General features: G+C 46.0%; 1 protein-coding gene across 6 annotated transcripts in view; it reads right to left on the bottom strand.

Moving 5' to 3' along the window:
* TJP3 (tight junction protein 3) overlaps positions 1–16948 on the bottom strand; it is a 100981-nt gene that overhangs the window by 79336 nt on the left and 4697 nt on the right. Inside the window, exons 1-2 of one of the 6 annotated variants that reach the window (XM_040417699.1) lie at positions 14830–14911; positions 3828–3884 (exon numbers count right to left, since the gene is read on the bottom strand). In XM_040417699.1, coding sequence (XP_040273633.1) covers positions 3828–3875 — 48 coding nt within the window. In that variant the 5' untranslated portion in view covers positions 3876–3884; positions 14830–14911. Of the gene's footprint in view, positions 1–3827; positions 3888–5521; positions 5624–14829; positions 14912–16948 lie in introns of those variants that run through there. The other 5 variants (XM_040417694.1, XM_040417696.1, XM_040417695.1 and 2 more) reach the window with 5 other exon arrangements.

The following is a 16948-nucleotide window of genomic DNA, read 5'->3' as shown; positions in this document are numbered from 1 at the left end:
AGTGACTGCCGCAACCCTGCAGCTGATCGGGTGGGTGCAGCTCCTGCACCCGCCCAATCAGCACGGCGTAGTACTATGGCGCTGGGATTTTAAACGGTACTGTACGCGTTAACAGACATTACCAAATGATGGGCTACGGCTACATGGCCAGAAGGGTTGTCCAGTTTAGATATCACTTTTTATATACCTTTTTATGGAATTCTCAGTCAATTGCTCGAGTCGACCACCATTGATCAGGCACTTATCCCTTATCTTGAGGACAGGAGATCAGTGTTTTTTTGTGGGACAACCGCTTTAAGGCTGGGTTCACATTATGTTTTTTCCCATCTGTTTAGCATATACACGAAACATATATGTTAAACAGATGCCATACAGTGGTATCCGTTAACCATAGAGTTAAAAGTATATTTTTTTTTTACCGGACTCTGCAGGATACAAGAACTTAGTGTGCTGCATTTTTGGATCCTTTTTTTCAAATTTATACGTCAAACGGAGGCATAAAATGTGATGTGAACCCACCCTTAATTAGAAATAACCATGTCCTGGAGCACTGTACATGGAATATACTAACGTACATGTTTTTATGGCATTTGGGGGGGGGGGGGGGGGGAGTAGGAACGCCTTAAAACTGATAGTTCAAATGAATAACACTAAATTATCTCATGGCAATGGCACCTTTCAAGTGGTGGGCTATATTAGGCAGCAAGTGAATAGTCAGTTCTTGAAGTTGATTTTTCAAAATCAGAAAGAAAATTGTAAGGATTGGAGAGACTTAAACAAGGGAAAATTGTGTTGGCTACATGACTAGGTCAGAGCATCCCTAAAATGGCAGGTCTTCTGGGGGTGTTCCCAGTATGCATTCCTTACTAACTATTAAAATTGGTGCAAAAGTCAACCAGTCAGCTAGGTGCTGCTTTTTCAGATGAGAGTCACCTCTCACAATCTCTGTACTTGTCTGTTACAAGGCAAATGTGGATCTGCTGTGTCTACTGAACAGATTCTAAATGTCCGGCCTGGTATTCACTTTAACCCCTGTACAGGGATATGGACTCCGTTGCAGAGGAACCACCAGACTACGACCTCTTGGATAGTCTCTGTTCAGTAGATTGATGACCCATGGGTGTCAAGAGACAACAATATGAAACACTAAGTCAGGCCGAGTTCATGCAATCCAAAATCAGTCAAGGCAGGGAGCTCAGGGTCAGTACAAAGATCAGGCAGAAGTAAAGTCAGGCAGCTCAGGGTCAAATCCAAAGACAGGAAGAAGTTGGTCCACAGGAAAGGAAACAAGTTAAGTAGAGCACCAAAGCAGGAAACTATCCAACTAGAACCTGTTTCTCAAGCATCTTGCACCAGGGACAGGTACCTTAAATACCCTAAGGTAACCAGCCATTGACTGGAAAAGACAAAGGTGGATGGACATTGCCCCTTTAAGAGCCAGATGAGGCACACATGCATGCCCTATGGTTACAGTGAGGCAAAGCAGGCGAGTAGCAGGCCTCAGCTTGTGTGGAGTGGACACAGCTGCACAGACCCAGTGGTCAACAGGGAAACAAGCCGAGTGTTCCGGTGTCTTTGCTTACAGTGAGGAGAGATGTGGTGATGGGTGTGGACCACTGGTTTAAGAGTCTGAACTTCCAAGTATTGCGTCATACAACATCTTGATGCCTAGCAGTGACAAGTATTGCAGGAATGGGGAGAGGTGAGTAACTACATCTGGTCTGCAGTTAGTTCTAACACCTGGGTTTGTTGGGGCTAGTGATCTTTATTTTAGAGGTCTGGCGTGTGGTCTGTATTTGCTTAAAATAATCTACTGTGTGGTCTGTATCCAATGCCAGGTGTGCTAAAGGGGGTCATATGTACTATTTGTGATTAAAATGCCATAGGTTGGGGCTTGTCCTATATAAAAATGGGAAGAAAATATGGCCAAAAAAATCCCTCTTCAGAATCCACATGATGTCCCTTTTGAAAAGATGGCAAGTAACTTAGCTGCTAACATCTTGGTGCAAGATATCACAGGAAACCTTCAGAGGTCTTGTGGAGTCCATGCCTCAACAGGTCAGAGCTGTTTAGATGACACTACAACAGGGGCATAACTATAATTCATAGGGCCCTATAGCAAAATAAGGCTACTTTCACACTTGGGTTTTTCTTTTCCGGCATAGAGTTACGTCACAGGGGCTCTATACCGGAAAAGAACTGATCAGTTTTATCCCCATGCATTCTGAATGGAGAGTAATCCGTTCAGTTTGCATCAGGATGTCTTCAGTTCAGTCGTTTTGACTGATCAGGCAAAAGAGAAAACCGCAGCATGCTACGGTTTTCTCTCCGGCGAAAAAAAACCGAAGACTTGCCTGAATGCCGGATCCGGCATTTTTTCCCATAGGAATGTATTAGCGCCGGATCCGGCATTCAGAATACCGGAATGCCGGATCCGTCCTTCCGGCCTGCGCATGCGCAGACCGATAAAAATGTGAAAAAATGTACAAGGTATGTACAATAGTACAGTATATCAGAAAACCCACATTATAGCAAAAAGCCACCATATTATTATTCCTCACCAACAGGTACAATGTTCCTGATAGGGATTCCACCCCCGCAGCCTCTGGGCCCTATAGCAAGTGCTATGGCTATAGTTACACCCATTCCTACATAATATTAGGCAGGTGGTTTTAATGTTAGGATTACATTATGTATATCTAAAATTGGAGAGAAAACATTAATGGCATTGTCAACCAGGCATCACATAAGAGGTCATCAGCACTTAGATGCCAAATACAGTGTGATTGGGCCCATATTCCAATTTCAGCAATGAAATCATTTTCACGATCTCAGTTTGCTATTACTCAATAGGATCCTTCATAGGTTTTTTTTTTCTACTGGAAATAAACTATCCTAGGCATGCACTGGACACACTGTCCCGATTACAGAACAGTTGTCAGATATCTATCTTGCATTGCTGGAAACCAGGCAGGCTCTCCCATACGATCTATAGAAATTACAGGGGGTTGTCAGAGTTCTGCTAAAACTTTGCCAGCAGCAATAAAAGTAATGGAATTACAAAAGAAGTCATACTCGCCATCCTGCGTCTTCCATGGTCGTGCTCCGGTCCTCCCCGATTGTGTTTGTTTTCTTGGGTGCAAGCGGTAACATCCCGGCATGTCACCACTGCAGCCAATCAATGGCCTCAGCAGCCAAGTGCTGTATACAGCTGAGGCCACTGCACAGTGACCTGGTCTGTACGGTGCATGGCTGCTGCAGGCAGGAGATGTCAGTTTTGTAGGACCGGAGCACAATGCTGGTAGAGGAATGGGAGAAAAATCGTTATTTATTGTTGCTGGCAAAGTTTTATTCTAATTCTGACAACCCCTTTAAAGGAATGGCAAAGGTTGTTGTTGCTGGGACACCAAGTGTGTACGACACATGGCATATGGCACGTCGCTGTAGTCACAGACAGTGCACTCAAGAATCACTATGGAATAAAGATATCTGTAGCTCTCCTCGTTCTGGTAGTACTACAATTTATTTTCTTATATTGGATCGCATTAAAAGACAGCGACATGGTTACATCCCAGTCAACACGCTGGCCTGAGGCACAAGTCAGCCGGAAATGGCCATTCCATTGGGATGTCTCTTCTTCATGCTGTGTCGTTCTTCCACAGTAATTATAAAAATAAAGGGGTTGTGCAGGATTAAAGTGTATCTCATGTCGTTTCCTGAGAAAGCACACAGTAGTATTCGGACATCTTGGCTTCTGCTGCTAGTCATTACTAAGTGGTCCCCTACAGGCCAAGTAGTAGAGCATTCACATGAGGGATCAGACTTACCCTGGCCAGTGTGACAGTGTACTGCTCCCATATTGTCATCTCTTCCATTTCAGACACCTGCTTACAAAAGAATGACAGGATTCATATCAGAGAAGTTTCACTTTACCACACAAGCCGCTTTCATTTTAAAAAGACTATCTATTTGACGTGCTGCTTTACCAATCATTATTGTGAAGTAGGGAGGTGTGCATTGATTTCGGTGAGGGTACTGGCTTTTATTATAGCCTTCTGAATGAAGGAGCCCTGACCAAGATGACCTCCAGAGTTGGCTGTGCCCAGGCTCATACCGCTTCATCCCCTTGAGGGAGCAATGCAGAGACGTGTTGGGGACTGTCTAGGTGCCATATTAGGGTCTGTGGAGGTGGTATTCTTATACCTAGATCTAGATTTGTAAATCATTGTGAATACTGAATTGTCTACCATTTTCTCACGTTTGCTAATTTCGACTGCAACATGGTACCTTGTGAATAGTGTGTCTGCCCATTGTACTTGTATTTAAATTACTATCCATTAATAAAGATGAAATATTTCAATCGGTGGCAGTGTGCGTGTTTTTTGTATTGAGTTTTCATATTGCTTCAAAAACAGGAGCAAACCCAAAACTGCAGCTGGGGGGTAAGCAAACTCCCTGCACTTCAGGGATCAGCAACCTCCGTCACGCAAGCTGCTCTGAAACTACAACTCCCAGAATCCTCCTTTCACTTCAAAGGGAGTTACAAGACGAGTTGAGTAAGTGTGCATGCTGGGAGTTGTAGTTTCACAGCAGCTGGAGTGCGAAGGTCGCTGCTGATCCCCACTATAGGTAAACTACAGGCAATGGCCTCTATAATTTCTCTATTGAACACAGGCTACCGATTGTTGTAAAACCGTATGTATCCTGATGACATCCCTGATCTACGTAGGTCTATGAGGGGAATGTGCACATGACCCCAGATGCCTCATAAGGTTACCACAAAAGATGATGGGTGACTGGCATGTTAAAGTCCACCAAAACACAATGGGGCAATTTATCAAAACTGGAGTAAAGGAAAACTGGCTTAGTTGCCCATAGCAACCAGATTCCACCTTTCGTTTTCAGAGGAGCTGTGAAACATCAAAGGTGGAATCCGTTTGGTTGCTATAGGCAACTAAACTAGTTTTCCTTTACAGTTTTGACAAATCTGCCCCTACAGTGCGAGAATTCAAGCTTAAATCCTGGCATACAAGCGTTACTAAGCATTTATCATGTGTTTTAGACACTTTTAGTGCCTCCTTTGTTAAGGGGGGGGGGGGGGGGGGGCTTGAGATGCACCAACATTTTGTAAGCCAATCAACAGGTGGTGAAATGTTAGACAAAACTGTGTAAATATGCACCAAATTTATCTTCCAGCATGCACGGTTTGATTTGCCTATGTAGCCTAGGTTTACACTGTGGAAATAGAAGACCGGATTAGTAATTCTGCCCCAAAGTAATAAAGAGGTTAAATAATAACATCATCAGCAGCGCAGCATATGGATAAGTAATTCCACGTTACAGCGAGGAGTAAGCCGTCACATACCATTACCCGTCTCTAAAAAAGGTGTACAGTACCCTTGAAGAGCTTTTACAAATGAACCTCAATCTCCCTAGTCTTGAGCTGGTGTAGCCTACTATTGAGAAACCACTCCATGAATGCTACACGCTACCTGTGTCTGGAAAACATGCAACTACTTACCTGAAACCTCACCGCCATCCCACCACAAGCAAGCAGTCCTGAGAGGGGAAGGACTTCCAGCCTCACCTGCACTCTGCACACTTGTGTTTTTCTCCAGGAGGTGCCCTCCCACAGTGACACAGGAAGGCATAGTCAGAGGTGGAGAACCCGGAAGGGAAGCAGGTGGAGAGCACAGTAAATAAGGGGGAGACGGTGTCTTTCTAGGACTGACATTCCTATCTGTGAGCATATTTAGCCAAGACATGGGGCCAAATTTATCATGACTCTGACAGCTCACTCCACTTTCACATATGGCTAAAGTCAGTTTTAGCCAAGTCAGATTTATGATCGGCCCTTTAAGACTGTAATAAATGTGGTTTGACGGTAGCAGTTTATTTGTCAGTAAGCAGCTTTACAAAAGTCGCACGTCTTTACGAAAAAGTCGCACGTTTTTATGAAAAAGTCGCATGTTCAATAAAAAGTCTCATAAGATAAGCATGGTCCTCACTGGAGTGAAATTGCGACTTTTTTGCGACTTTTTAAATAGTCCCAATAGTAAATCTGTCTAGAGATTCATTTACATAAGAAAACACGCCCACTTTCAGAAAACTGGCGAGCATAGTGCAGAGCAGAAAAAAGTCGCAAATTTGAGTGCAGTTTTAGCGTTTGGGACTTTTTCACTCCATTATTCTGACCTGAGCTAATGATAAATCTGGCCCATGGAGTTCAAGAGTTTCCTTCCTGATAAGCCATACACTACAGGTAGACATGAGAAAGTAGTGATCATGGGGGCAGGGGTTTTCAGATCCTACTGAAAAACATTACAAATGGGGTAAATGCATATTAGCATCCTCATGTGGCAAAATGTTCCACACATTGTGAATGTATGGATATCGCACATGTAAATCAGCCCACCGACTATAGCTTTATAGTACCCAGATGTGAACATTGGGGTAGATCTATCAAACGGGTGTAACAGAAAACTGGCATAGTTGCCTATAGCAACCAGATTCCAGCTTTTATTTTTTAGAGCTCCTTTGAAAAATGATAGGATCAAGCTAATTGGCTGCTATGGGCAATCGAGCCAGTTTCCATTTGCAGCAGTTTTGATAAATCTCCCCCAATGGCTGCTAGGTGTCTGACAGCTTGCACACTTGGCTGATCCCAGCATGCACATTTATAAGGGAGTTGGGAAAGACACTCATCAGTCACATGCTTAACTGCTAACTCAGTGTCATCTTAAAAGGGGTTGTCCTATTACAACGTATCTGTAGAAGAGGGTATAATTGCCTGATCAAGGTGGTTCTGCCTTCTGGGGCTTGTGTTCCCCATGTGAATAGAGCAGCAGACACATATTCGTGCTGCCTCTCCATGGGACTGCCGGAGAGAGTGGAGCACTTGTACTGGGTTATATCTGCCGGTTGAATGTAGCGGTGGCGCACACTGCTCTACTGAAATAGGAACACGGGCCACTGTTCTAGTGATCACATCTATGAGGGCTCCCGACTGTCTCCTGATAGCAGGGGGAAGAAGGAGAAGTCCTGTACCTTCCTGACAATCGCCTGCTTGTTAATGGAGGAGACTGCTGCTATTTTTGCCTTCCTCTGGATCAACTTGTAGGATGACAGGCCGAACTGGATGGACAAATGTCTTTTTTCGGCCTTATGTACTATGTTACTATGTTACTATTACATGCAGTGATCTCCTCCACAGTATGGGGAGAAGCATTCGCTTATGCCATTGCTCTTCCTCATACAGAATCATTATTTGCTGGCAGCAGAGCATGATTAGACAGCACAATCTGCTGCCGGCAAATGATGATATTTAATACTGCTGGGTAGTACATACGAACGCATGTTGGTGATGAGCTGGCCGACTATCAGCCAGTGTAATACAGGCTTAAAGGGAACCTGTCACCGGGATTTGATGTATAGAGCTGAGGACATGGGTTGCTAGATGGCCGCTAGCACATCGGCAATACCCAGTCCCCATAGCTCTGTGTGCTTTTATTGTGTAAAAAAAAAACGATTTGATCCATATGCAAATTAACCTGAGATGAGTCCTGTCCCTGAGAGGAGTCCAGCGTGAAGGAGCCCAGCACCGCCCCGCATCCTCAGAATCTCCTCCTTGCTCCCTGACGTCAGAAAGCCGCAATCTCGCAATGTGCAAGCTAGCACATGCGCAGTGTCGTCATAGTGTTCCTTCCCTGTGCTGGCATCAGCCTCAGGGAAGGAACTGCGCATGCGCTAGCTCGCACATCGCAAGATTACGGCGCTCTGGCTTTCTGACATCGGGGAGCAAGGAGGAGATTCTGAGGATTTGGGGGACGGTGCGGGGCTCATCTCACGTACAGGACACATCTCAGGTTAATTTGCATATGCATCAAATAGTTTTTTTTTTTACACAATAAAAAGCACACAGAGCTATGGGGACTGGATATTGAGGATGTGCTAGCGGCCATCTAGCAACCCATGTCCTCAGCTCTATACACAAAATCCCGGTGACAGGTTCCCTTTAAGGCATGTCGGACAATGTCAGTGTGCATGGTTATACTGGTAATCAGCCAGAGAAATCCCCTTTCATTACCATTTGAACGCTACGACTCATAATCGTGTAATGTGAATGTATGTGATGACTGACCGATTGTACTGAAAATGCTCGTTCAACACTTGTGTAACGCCCCAGAGTGGCATTACCACTTTTGCACCCCACCACTATCTCCTATGGTTTACCTAATGTCATTCTGTGTATTTATTTCCAGGTCCTGCAAAATGTCTATCCATAATAATGTTATGTAACTGTTAAAATGTAATATGCCCGATTCACCAGCAGGTGGCAGCATAAATGGTAGAGCTATCTTACATAGAATGGAACCTTCTTTCCATTCGATTTTCTCCCCCTAGGGAGGAGTTTAGCTAGTTAGAGGGTAGAATAGAGTACCCCCTGCTAGGGGAAGGAATCAGGAGCCCATCCCTGCTGGACGAGCCCTGTACAGGCCAGCCAGAGCACCTTCAGCTCTGCTGGACATGAGGCAGAAGCTGGAAGCCTCTGAAGCCAGGAGTAAAGTTCCCTGGACAAAGCTAGAGATAGACCAGATTACAAAGTTAAGTACAGCACAAAGAAGCAGCTGAGTTCTATAGTCAGCCTGTTAGCACAGCAGGGCCAGAGAACAACAGATGTAGGAGTTTGCCTGCCACAGAGGAGTTTGCCTGCCACAGTTAATGCCAAAGCCTGCTGGAAACCAAGAGAAAGCCTGTAAACCGTTTGGAGGACGTTTATGCAAAGTAAAGCTGTTATCAACTTCATCCCAAGGTCTGGACTCAATTTATTCTTCATCCCCCTACTACTACTACCCCCCTTTTTCTGCTTTTGGAGGGCAACGCCTGGGGTTCCAGCATATCCAGGTAGGAGCACCGTGACACGTGCAACACCATTAAGAGACATTTAGGCCACCCTACACCACTCTGGCATCACTAAAAGGGGCCCTGTGGCCTTGTTGCTTCACTGCAATTGGCGTCACGACAAAACATATTTTAAAGGACCCCAAGTACTGCGCCCGACGACTGCACTTCGTTTATGGGAAAAAATACATTATTGTCGGCTGCCACTGAATTGTGGTAATGTAAAAGTAAATTGTATGATCTTTTGGCGATGTGAACAAGCGCGTTTTATGTAATTCGTGGCTGTCTAAATACAGAAAGTGGTTTTCCCGTCTCGTTCCTATACACTTGAAGAGCCATCCTATAGAAGTGAATGGCACGGCTTGTAATTACACCTGCTTACCTCTGCGCTGTCAATGACGAGCAGGTAAACAATGAAGAGAAGGCAGAGCTGGCATGGTGCGTGGTCTTCTCTTCAAACAGCTGATTAGCAGGGGTGTCGGACACCCGTTGATCTGATATTGATGAACTATCCTGAGAATAGGTCATCAATATTAAAATCATGGAAAACCTCTTAAAATTAGTAAATGATCTTTGCATGAGGGTTCATGCACTCGGCCATAAATGTTTTGCGGTCCACCAATCGCGGATCCACAAAACACAGATACCGGCTGAGTGCATGACGCCACTTATTTTTTAACTTCCGTAGAAATGTCCTATTCTTGTCCACAAAACGAACAAGAATAGGACACGTTCTATTTATTTTTTTGTGGCCCGCAGAACGGACGTGCAGCCGCAGTGAAATTAATGGGTCTGCATCCAATCTGCAAAAAATGCGGATGGTATGTGGAACGAAACTACGGTGGTGTGCATGAGCCCATTAAATGACTAAGGTCGTTACATGTACTCGTTGGATGGATACTTCACATTACTATTAGCTTCAGTGCCTCATATCATTTAATGATGAGGGGTGAATAGGCCAGAGGAGACATAAGGGGGCCAGGGGGTCCCCAGAATAGCAGGTCAAGTTAGGAGTACTAGTAGCTTAGCAGTGTATAGAAGGGAAAATGGCACTGGCTACATTCTCCAGGTGGGGGGACAGTACACCTGCGTATAAAAGGGTGGAATGATGGGAACTGGTGTCCTCTTGCACATAAAAGGATGCACAAGACAATGGGGATAAAATTCTAAATAAAAAACCTGTGTAAAGGAAAACTTACTTAGTTGCCAATAGCAATCAATTCCATTGACCTTTCCATTTCCCAAAGGAGCTCTAGAAAATGAATGGGGGAATCCGATTGGTTGCTATGGGCAACTAGGCCAGTTTTCCTTTGCACAGTTTTGATAATGCTCCCCTAAGGCCCCTTTCACACGAGCGAGTTTTCCGCGCGGGTGCAGTGCGTGACGTGAATGCATAGCACCCGCACTGAATCCTGACCCATTCATTTCAATGGGTCTGTGTACATGAGCGGTGTTTTTCACACATCAGTTCTGCGTTGCGTGAAAATCGCAGCATGTTCTATAGGCCTCATGCACACGACCGTTGTGTGCATCCGTGGCCGTTGTGCCGTTCTCCATTTTTTTTCGCGGACCCATTGACTTTCAATGGGTCCGTGGAAAAATCGGAAAATGCACCGTGTGCAGCCGCATCCATGATCCGTGTTTCCTGTCCGTCCAAAAAATATGACCTGTCCTATTTTTTTGACGGACAACGGTTAACGGACCCATTCAAGTCAATGGGTCCGTGAAAGAACACGGATGCACACAAGATTGGCATCCGCGTCCGTGGACCAGGGCCGTAGGTTACTTTCATACAGACGGATCCGAAGATCCGTCTGCATAAAAGCTTTTTCAGAGATGAGTTTTCATTTTGTGAAACTCAGATCCGACAGTATATTCTAACACAGAGGCGTTCCCATAGTGATGGGGACGCTTCTAGTTAGAATATACTACGAACTGTGTACATGACTGCCCCCTGCTGCCTGGCAGCACCCGATCTCTTACAGGGGGCTGTGATCCGCACAATTAACCCCTCAGGTGCTGCACCTGAAGGGTTAATTGTGCATATCCTAGCCCCCTATAAGAGATCAGGGGCTGCCAGGCAGGAGGGGGCAGACCCCCCTCCCTCCCCAGTTTGAATATCATTGGTGGCCAGTGTGCGGCGCCCCCCCCCCCCCCCTATTGTAATATCATTGGTGGCCAGTGTGCGGGCCCCCTCTCTATTGTATTAATATCATTGGTGGCCAGTGTGTGGCCTCCCCCCCCGATCATTGGTGGCAGCGGAGATTCCGATCGGAGTCCCAGTTTAATCGCTCTGGGGCTCCGATCGGTAACCATGGATGCTACTGCAGGCCTGGTTGCCATGGTTACTTAGCAATATTACAATATTAGAAGCATCATACTTACCTGCTGGCTGCTGCGCTGGCTGTGTCCGGCCGGGAGCTCCTCCTACTGGTAAGTGACAGGTGTGTGCGGCGCATTGCTTAATGATCTGTCACTTACCAGTAGGAGGAGCTCCCGGCCGGACACAGATAGCGCAGCAGCCAGCAGGTAAGTATGATGCCTCTAATATTGTAATATTGCTAAGTAACCATGGCAACCAGGCCTGCAGTAGCGTCCTGGTTGCCATGGTTACCGATCGGAGCCCCAGAGCGATTAAACTGGGACTCCGATCGGAATCTCCGCTGCCACCAATGATCGGGCAGGGGGCGGGGGGGGGGGGAGGGGAGGCCGCACACTGGCCACCAATGATATTAATACAATAGAGGGGGAGCGGGGGGGGGGGGGGGGGGCGCACACTGGCCACCAATGATATTACAATAGAGGGGGGCCGACGGAGGCCGCACACTGGCCACCAATAATATTACAATAGAGGGGGGGGGGGGGGGCGCACACTGGCCACCAATGATATTCAAACTGGGGAGGGAGGGGGGGTCTGCCCCCTGCTGCCTGGCAGCCCCTGATCTCTTACAGGGGGCTATGATACCCACAATTAACCCCTTCAGGTGCGGCACCTGAAGGGTTAATTGTGCTGATCACATCCCCCTGTAAGAGATCGGGTGCTGCCAGGCAGCAGGGGGCAGTCATGTACACAGTTAGTAGTATATACTAACTAGAAGCGTCCCCATCACTATGGGAACGCCTCTGTGTTAGAATATACTGTCGGATCTGAGTTTCACGATGTAACTCAAATCCAATGGTATATTCTAACATAGAGGCGTTGCCATGGTGACGCTTCAAGTTAAAATATACCATCGGATTGGAGAAAACTCTGATCCTATGGTATATTAACTCCTGACTACATTGAAAGTCAATGGGGGACGGATCCGTTTGAAATTGCACCATATTGTGTCAACGTCAAACGGATCCGTCCCCATTTGGCTCCGCACAGCCATGTCCGTGGATCCTCCAAAAATCAAGGAAGACCCACGGACGAAAAAACGGTCACGGATCACGGACCAACGGAACCCCGTTTTGCGGACCGTGAAAAAATACGGTCGTGTGCATGAGGCCATATTCTGCGTTTTTCACGCAGCCCTGGCCCCATAGAAGTGAATGGGGCTACGTAAAAAACGCATTGCATCCGCAAGCAAGTGTGGGTGCGATGCGTTTTTCACTGATGGTTGCTAGGAGATGTTGTTTGTAAACATTCTGTTTTTTATCACACGCGTGAAAAACGCATCAAAACGCATTGCACCCGCGCGGAAAAAACTGAACAACTAAACGCAACCGCAGACAAAACTGACTGAACTTGCTTGCAAAATAGTGCGAGTTTCACTGAACGCACTCTGAACGCATCCGACCCCAATCCGCAACGCCAGTGTGAAACCAGCCTAAAATGTTTGCCATGTGTTTCTTGTATCAGGGTTGTCACCTTTTGTAATATTGATGACCTACCCTCAGATCGCTCATAGGAGCGCTGTGTTCTCTCCTGTTCTCTCTTGGTGTAACTCCGCCCTCCCATTCACTTGAATAGGAAGGAGCCGCCCAATTGAATCCGGATGCCCTCCGTTTTTCATGCATGGCCCATTCACTTCTATGGAGCCAGAGCTGAAAAACGCTAATCATATAGAACATACAACAATTTTTCCTGGACGCAGAGGTGAGTGATAAACAACACTCATGGGTCAGGATTCAGTCCGGATCCTATGCGTTCACAACACACCGTGCATCCAGACAGAAAAATCACTTGTGTGAAAGGGACCCGAATCAGTTTTTTAGTAAAAAAAAAGAAGAAAAAAAAAGTTGCAAACCCCATGTCTGTGACTTTTTAAACATCAGGGAGGGGCCAGTGGTCCTGGCACATTTATCTTCATTTACACCAGTTTGGAGCTCCTAATTTATGCCGATCATGAATTGGGCAGGGGATATAAATCTCCTCATGCTGGATACCACTGTATGACCATAAACACAATGTGAACATAGCCTTACTGATTTATTTTTTTCCATAAAAGTACATAAATCTGCTCAGCAGTATGACTTGCTAAGACTGCACATATAATGTAACAGGTTCTCTTTAAAGGGGTTGTCCAGTTACAGAAAGTTGTCCCCTATCGACAGGATAGGAGATAACAATTAGATTAGTGGGGTTCCTACCACTAGGACCTCCATCGATCACAAGAACGGGGGCACGATACCTCATGCCGCCCCCTCACATGCTCAAAGCCACTCTATTCATTTGTATGGGAGTTCGAGATAACTGAGCGCCATACTCGGCTATCTCCGGAAATTGGCAGCGTGCATTTTGTCCATTTCAAAAGGGCTCCATGGGGTACAGGGCCACCATTCTCGTGTTCAGTAGAGGTTGGAGGAGTAAGACCCCTACCAATTTGTTATCCTCTATCCTGTGGATAGGGAACAACTTTCTGTAAATGGAATACCCCTTTAAGTCTCCAGAGGGTTAGCAAGTGCATACCTCATAGCAAACAGAGAAGTGGATGTCAGCTCAGCCTTGGTTTTCTATCACATGAGGTCACATTTCCTGTTAATGTGAGTGAATCAGCTGAATTGTAGTTGCTCAGAAGACACCCAGCGCATGCTACATAGTAAACAGCAATGTGCTGTCACTCATCTGCACTGTAGTGGAATGCAGTCTATTGTTTGCTGTTAGCCATTGCACAACAGGGAGAGGCCGACCACTGATGACTTCTGTCCACAGACAGCACACCAAATGTAGGCTCCAAGCGTGATCTGAACCCAGGTCGGCTATTATTTACCTATGTGTGCTGTTTGTACGCTGGCTTTTACTTACAAACACTGATGTAAAACACTGACCGTGTGAAAGTCGCCTAAGGCTACTTTCACACTAGCGGCAGCCTTCTCCGACACATGACGTAGTTTTATTCTGGCCGCCTCTCGGCATGTTTGCTGTGCTGCCGCCGAAACTCTGGCCCGCCCCCATTATAGTCAATGGGTCCGGAGCGGACCTCCGGCGGCACGCGTGCACTAGCGGCAGCACGGATCCAGCAGGCTGTTCACCGCTAGTGTGAAAGTAGCCCAACTCCAGCAGCATACAATTATGGCACATACAGCTAAGGTTACTTTCACACTTGCGGCAGGACGGATCAGACAGGCTGGATCCGTCCGTCCCCATTGACTACAATGGGGACGGGGGCGGAGCTCCGGCGCAGCACGGCAGTGCACGACGAAAGGCCGCTGGACTAAAAGTCCTGCATGTCCGACTTTTTAGTCCGGCGGCCTCTCACCGCGAACTGCGCCGGAGCTCCGCCCAGTCCCCATTATAGTCAATGGGGACGGACGGATCCAACAGGGTGAACAGCCTGTCGGATCCGTCCTGCCGCAAGTGTGAAAGTACCCTTAGCTGTCCATATGGAAGGTCAGCCACTGCTAAAGCCACAATTGTGAACCTCAGGACTAAGACAGGTGTCCGATGCAACTAGAAGTTATCTGCAGCACATCTAAACGGTAAAATAAAATAAACTAAATCACCTGAAAATAGACGGTAGGTCCTTGAGTTCCACCTTTTCATACCCGTGTCTGCTCCCAGGAAGACGGAGGAACAGGTCTGCCGAGCTATGCTCTAATACATCCCTCCCCCTGTATAATGCATTACTGAAATGACAGCAGTTCCATGATGTAGCAATGAAAGCTGTAGAGCAGGGGTGGCCAACCTGTGGCTCTCCAGCTGTTGTAAAACTACAATTCCCACCATGCCCTGCTGTAGGCTGATAGCTGTAGGCTGTCTGGGCATGCTGGGAGTTGTAGTTTTGCAGCAGCTGGAGAGCCGCAGGTTGGCCAGCCCTGCTGTAGAGAATGCTTAGTGTATGTTCACAGTGCACCACGGGTTATGAAAACATGCTTTTAAAATCAGAACGGAATCCACCTGGATTTTAAAAACGGATTTTTTAAGGCACTTTCTTTTTGTGCAGTTTTGATGGAATTTTTTTTGCCGGGACATATACTTCAGTGCAAATCTGCATTCCTGCTGCGGATCTGTGCAAAACAAAGATTTTTTGGCGGCTTCCCATTCAATGAAATGCAAGATTCAGTGCCAAGATAGTACACGCCGCTTCTTTTTTCTTGCTGCTTCCCATTGAAACGGGAATTTGTCAGCACTTTGTCGGTGAGAAACGGATGACACACGGACAGCAAAAACAGACACACAGACCACACACAGATCCTTAATGGGCAGCTTCATGGTTGCATCACTGACCATCTTTTTCACAGATTTGAGTGTGGACACAAACGTGTGAATGTGGCTTAAGTGATCTAATGATCCACCTTTCGTGCAGGTGGATAGCACATGCTGTTCGCATTAATTCAGAAACAGCAGAACCCCTTTAAAGGAGTTGTCTTAAATGATCACTGACTTTTCACACAACTTTGCATAAATCAATAGTACAATTGACCATAAGAAACTTTGTAATATACCTTACCAGAGAGAAATGTCTTATTCTAGAGTCATCGGCTGTTTCTTCCCCTTCTCTTTCTAAAATGACTGTCTTTAAAAATCATGAGAAATCGGCCTTGGATGGCCTTCTTCTCACTAAGGGCTCTTTCACACAAACGAGTTTTCCACCCAGATGTGATGTGTGTAGGGAACGCATAGCATCCAGACTGATTCTTAACCCATTTATTTTATTGGGTCATCTTTGCATTCAGGAAAAAAAAATAATGATTGCATCTGATCAAAAAACAAAACAAAACAAAAAAAACACTCAGACCAGACTGTTTCAACTTGTGCGCAAAACCATCAGTTTTTCCCTGAACAGACCCTGACTCATTCAGTATCACTTATGTGAAAGAGGCTTAAAGAGGATCAGATTACATTATCCCATTCAAGTCTATGGAGAGGGGAAGGAGTGAGAAGAAGCAGGACTCCAGGAGAGACACCAAAGAGACTACGGCAGCTAAATAGGAAGTTTATATCTCAGCCCAAGTGTTTTATTCACAACTATACAGGTCAGTACTTCTCTGCAATTTCCTCCCTGATCCTGAGACTGCTTTTGAATAAGGCCCCTTTCACACAAACAATACAGATTATGTCCGGATCTGTTCAGGAAAAACTGAAAGCTTTGCATGCAAGTGCGGTCAGTTTTGTCTGCGATTGTGTTCAGTGGTTCAATTTTTGCACGTGGATGTCATCAGTTTTGATGCTTTTTTTTATATTTGTGCCTCTTCTGTGTTTTGGACCCACTTCTGGTTTTGGCTTACAAATACTGATGCAAAAATACTAACGAAGTACTGACCATGTGAAAGAGGCCTTAGCTACACTTTAGAACAACTCCACAGAAATAATGTACCCAGTGATTAGCTGATCTCTGCAGGTCTGGCTTGCAAGCCCCCAATGATAACAGCTGATTGAACCTTGCAGGTGGTCACACAAATGCATTATTACCCTGTGCCAATTCAAAGCAATGGGTGACGATACATGGGTGTGCCACTCTCGCTAACAGAAATACCTTACATGTATGTTTGCATTAATAAGGCATATGAACAGGGTTTCTCCAGGTATTCCAGTCAGAGATTCACTGTAAGGTCCCATGTACATGACCATATTTTTGGGCACATCCAATACACATTTTTTGCAGCTCGGATGCCAACCCAT

This window comes from Bufo bufo, chromosome 2, assembly GCF_905171765.1.
Source record: "Bufo bufo chromosome 2, aBufBuf1.1, whole genome shotgun sequence".
NCBI lineage: Eukaryota > Metazoa > Chordata > Amphibia > Anura > Bufonidae > Bufo > Bufo bufo.
The sequence above is the reverse complement of the archived record's forward strand: the minus strand, read 5'-3'. Positions and strand labels throughout refer to the sequence as shown.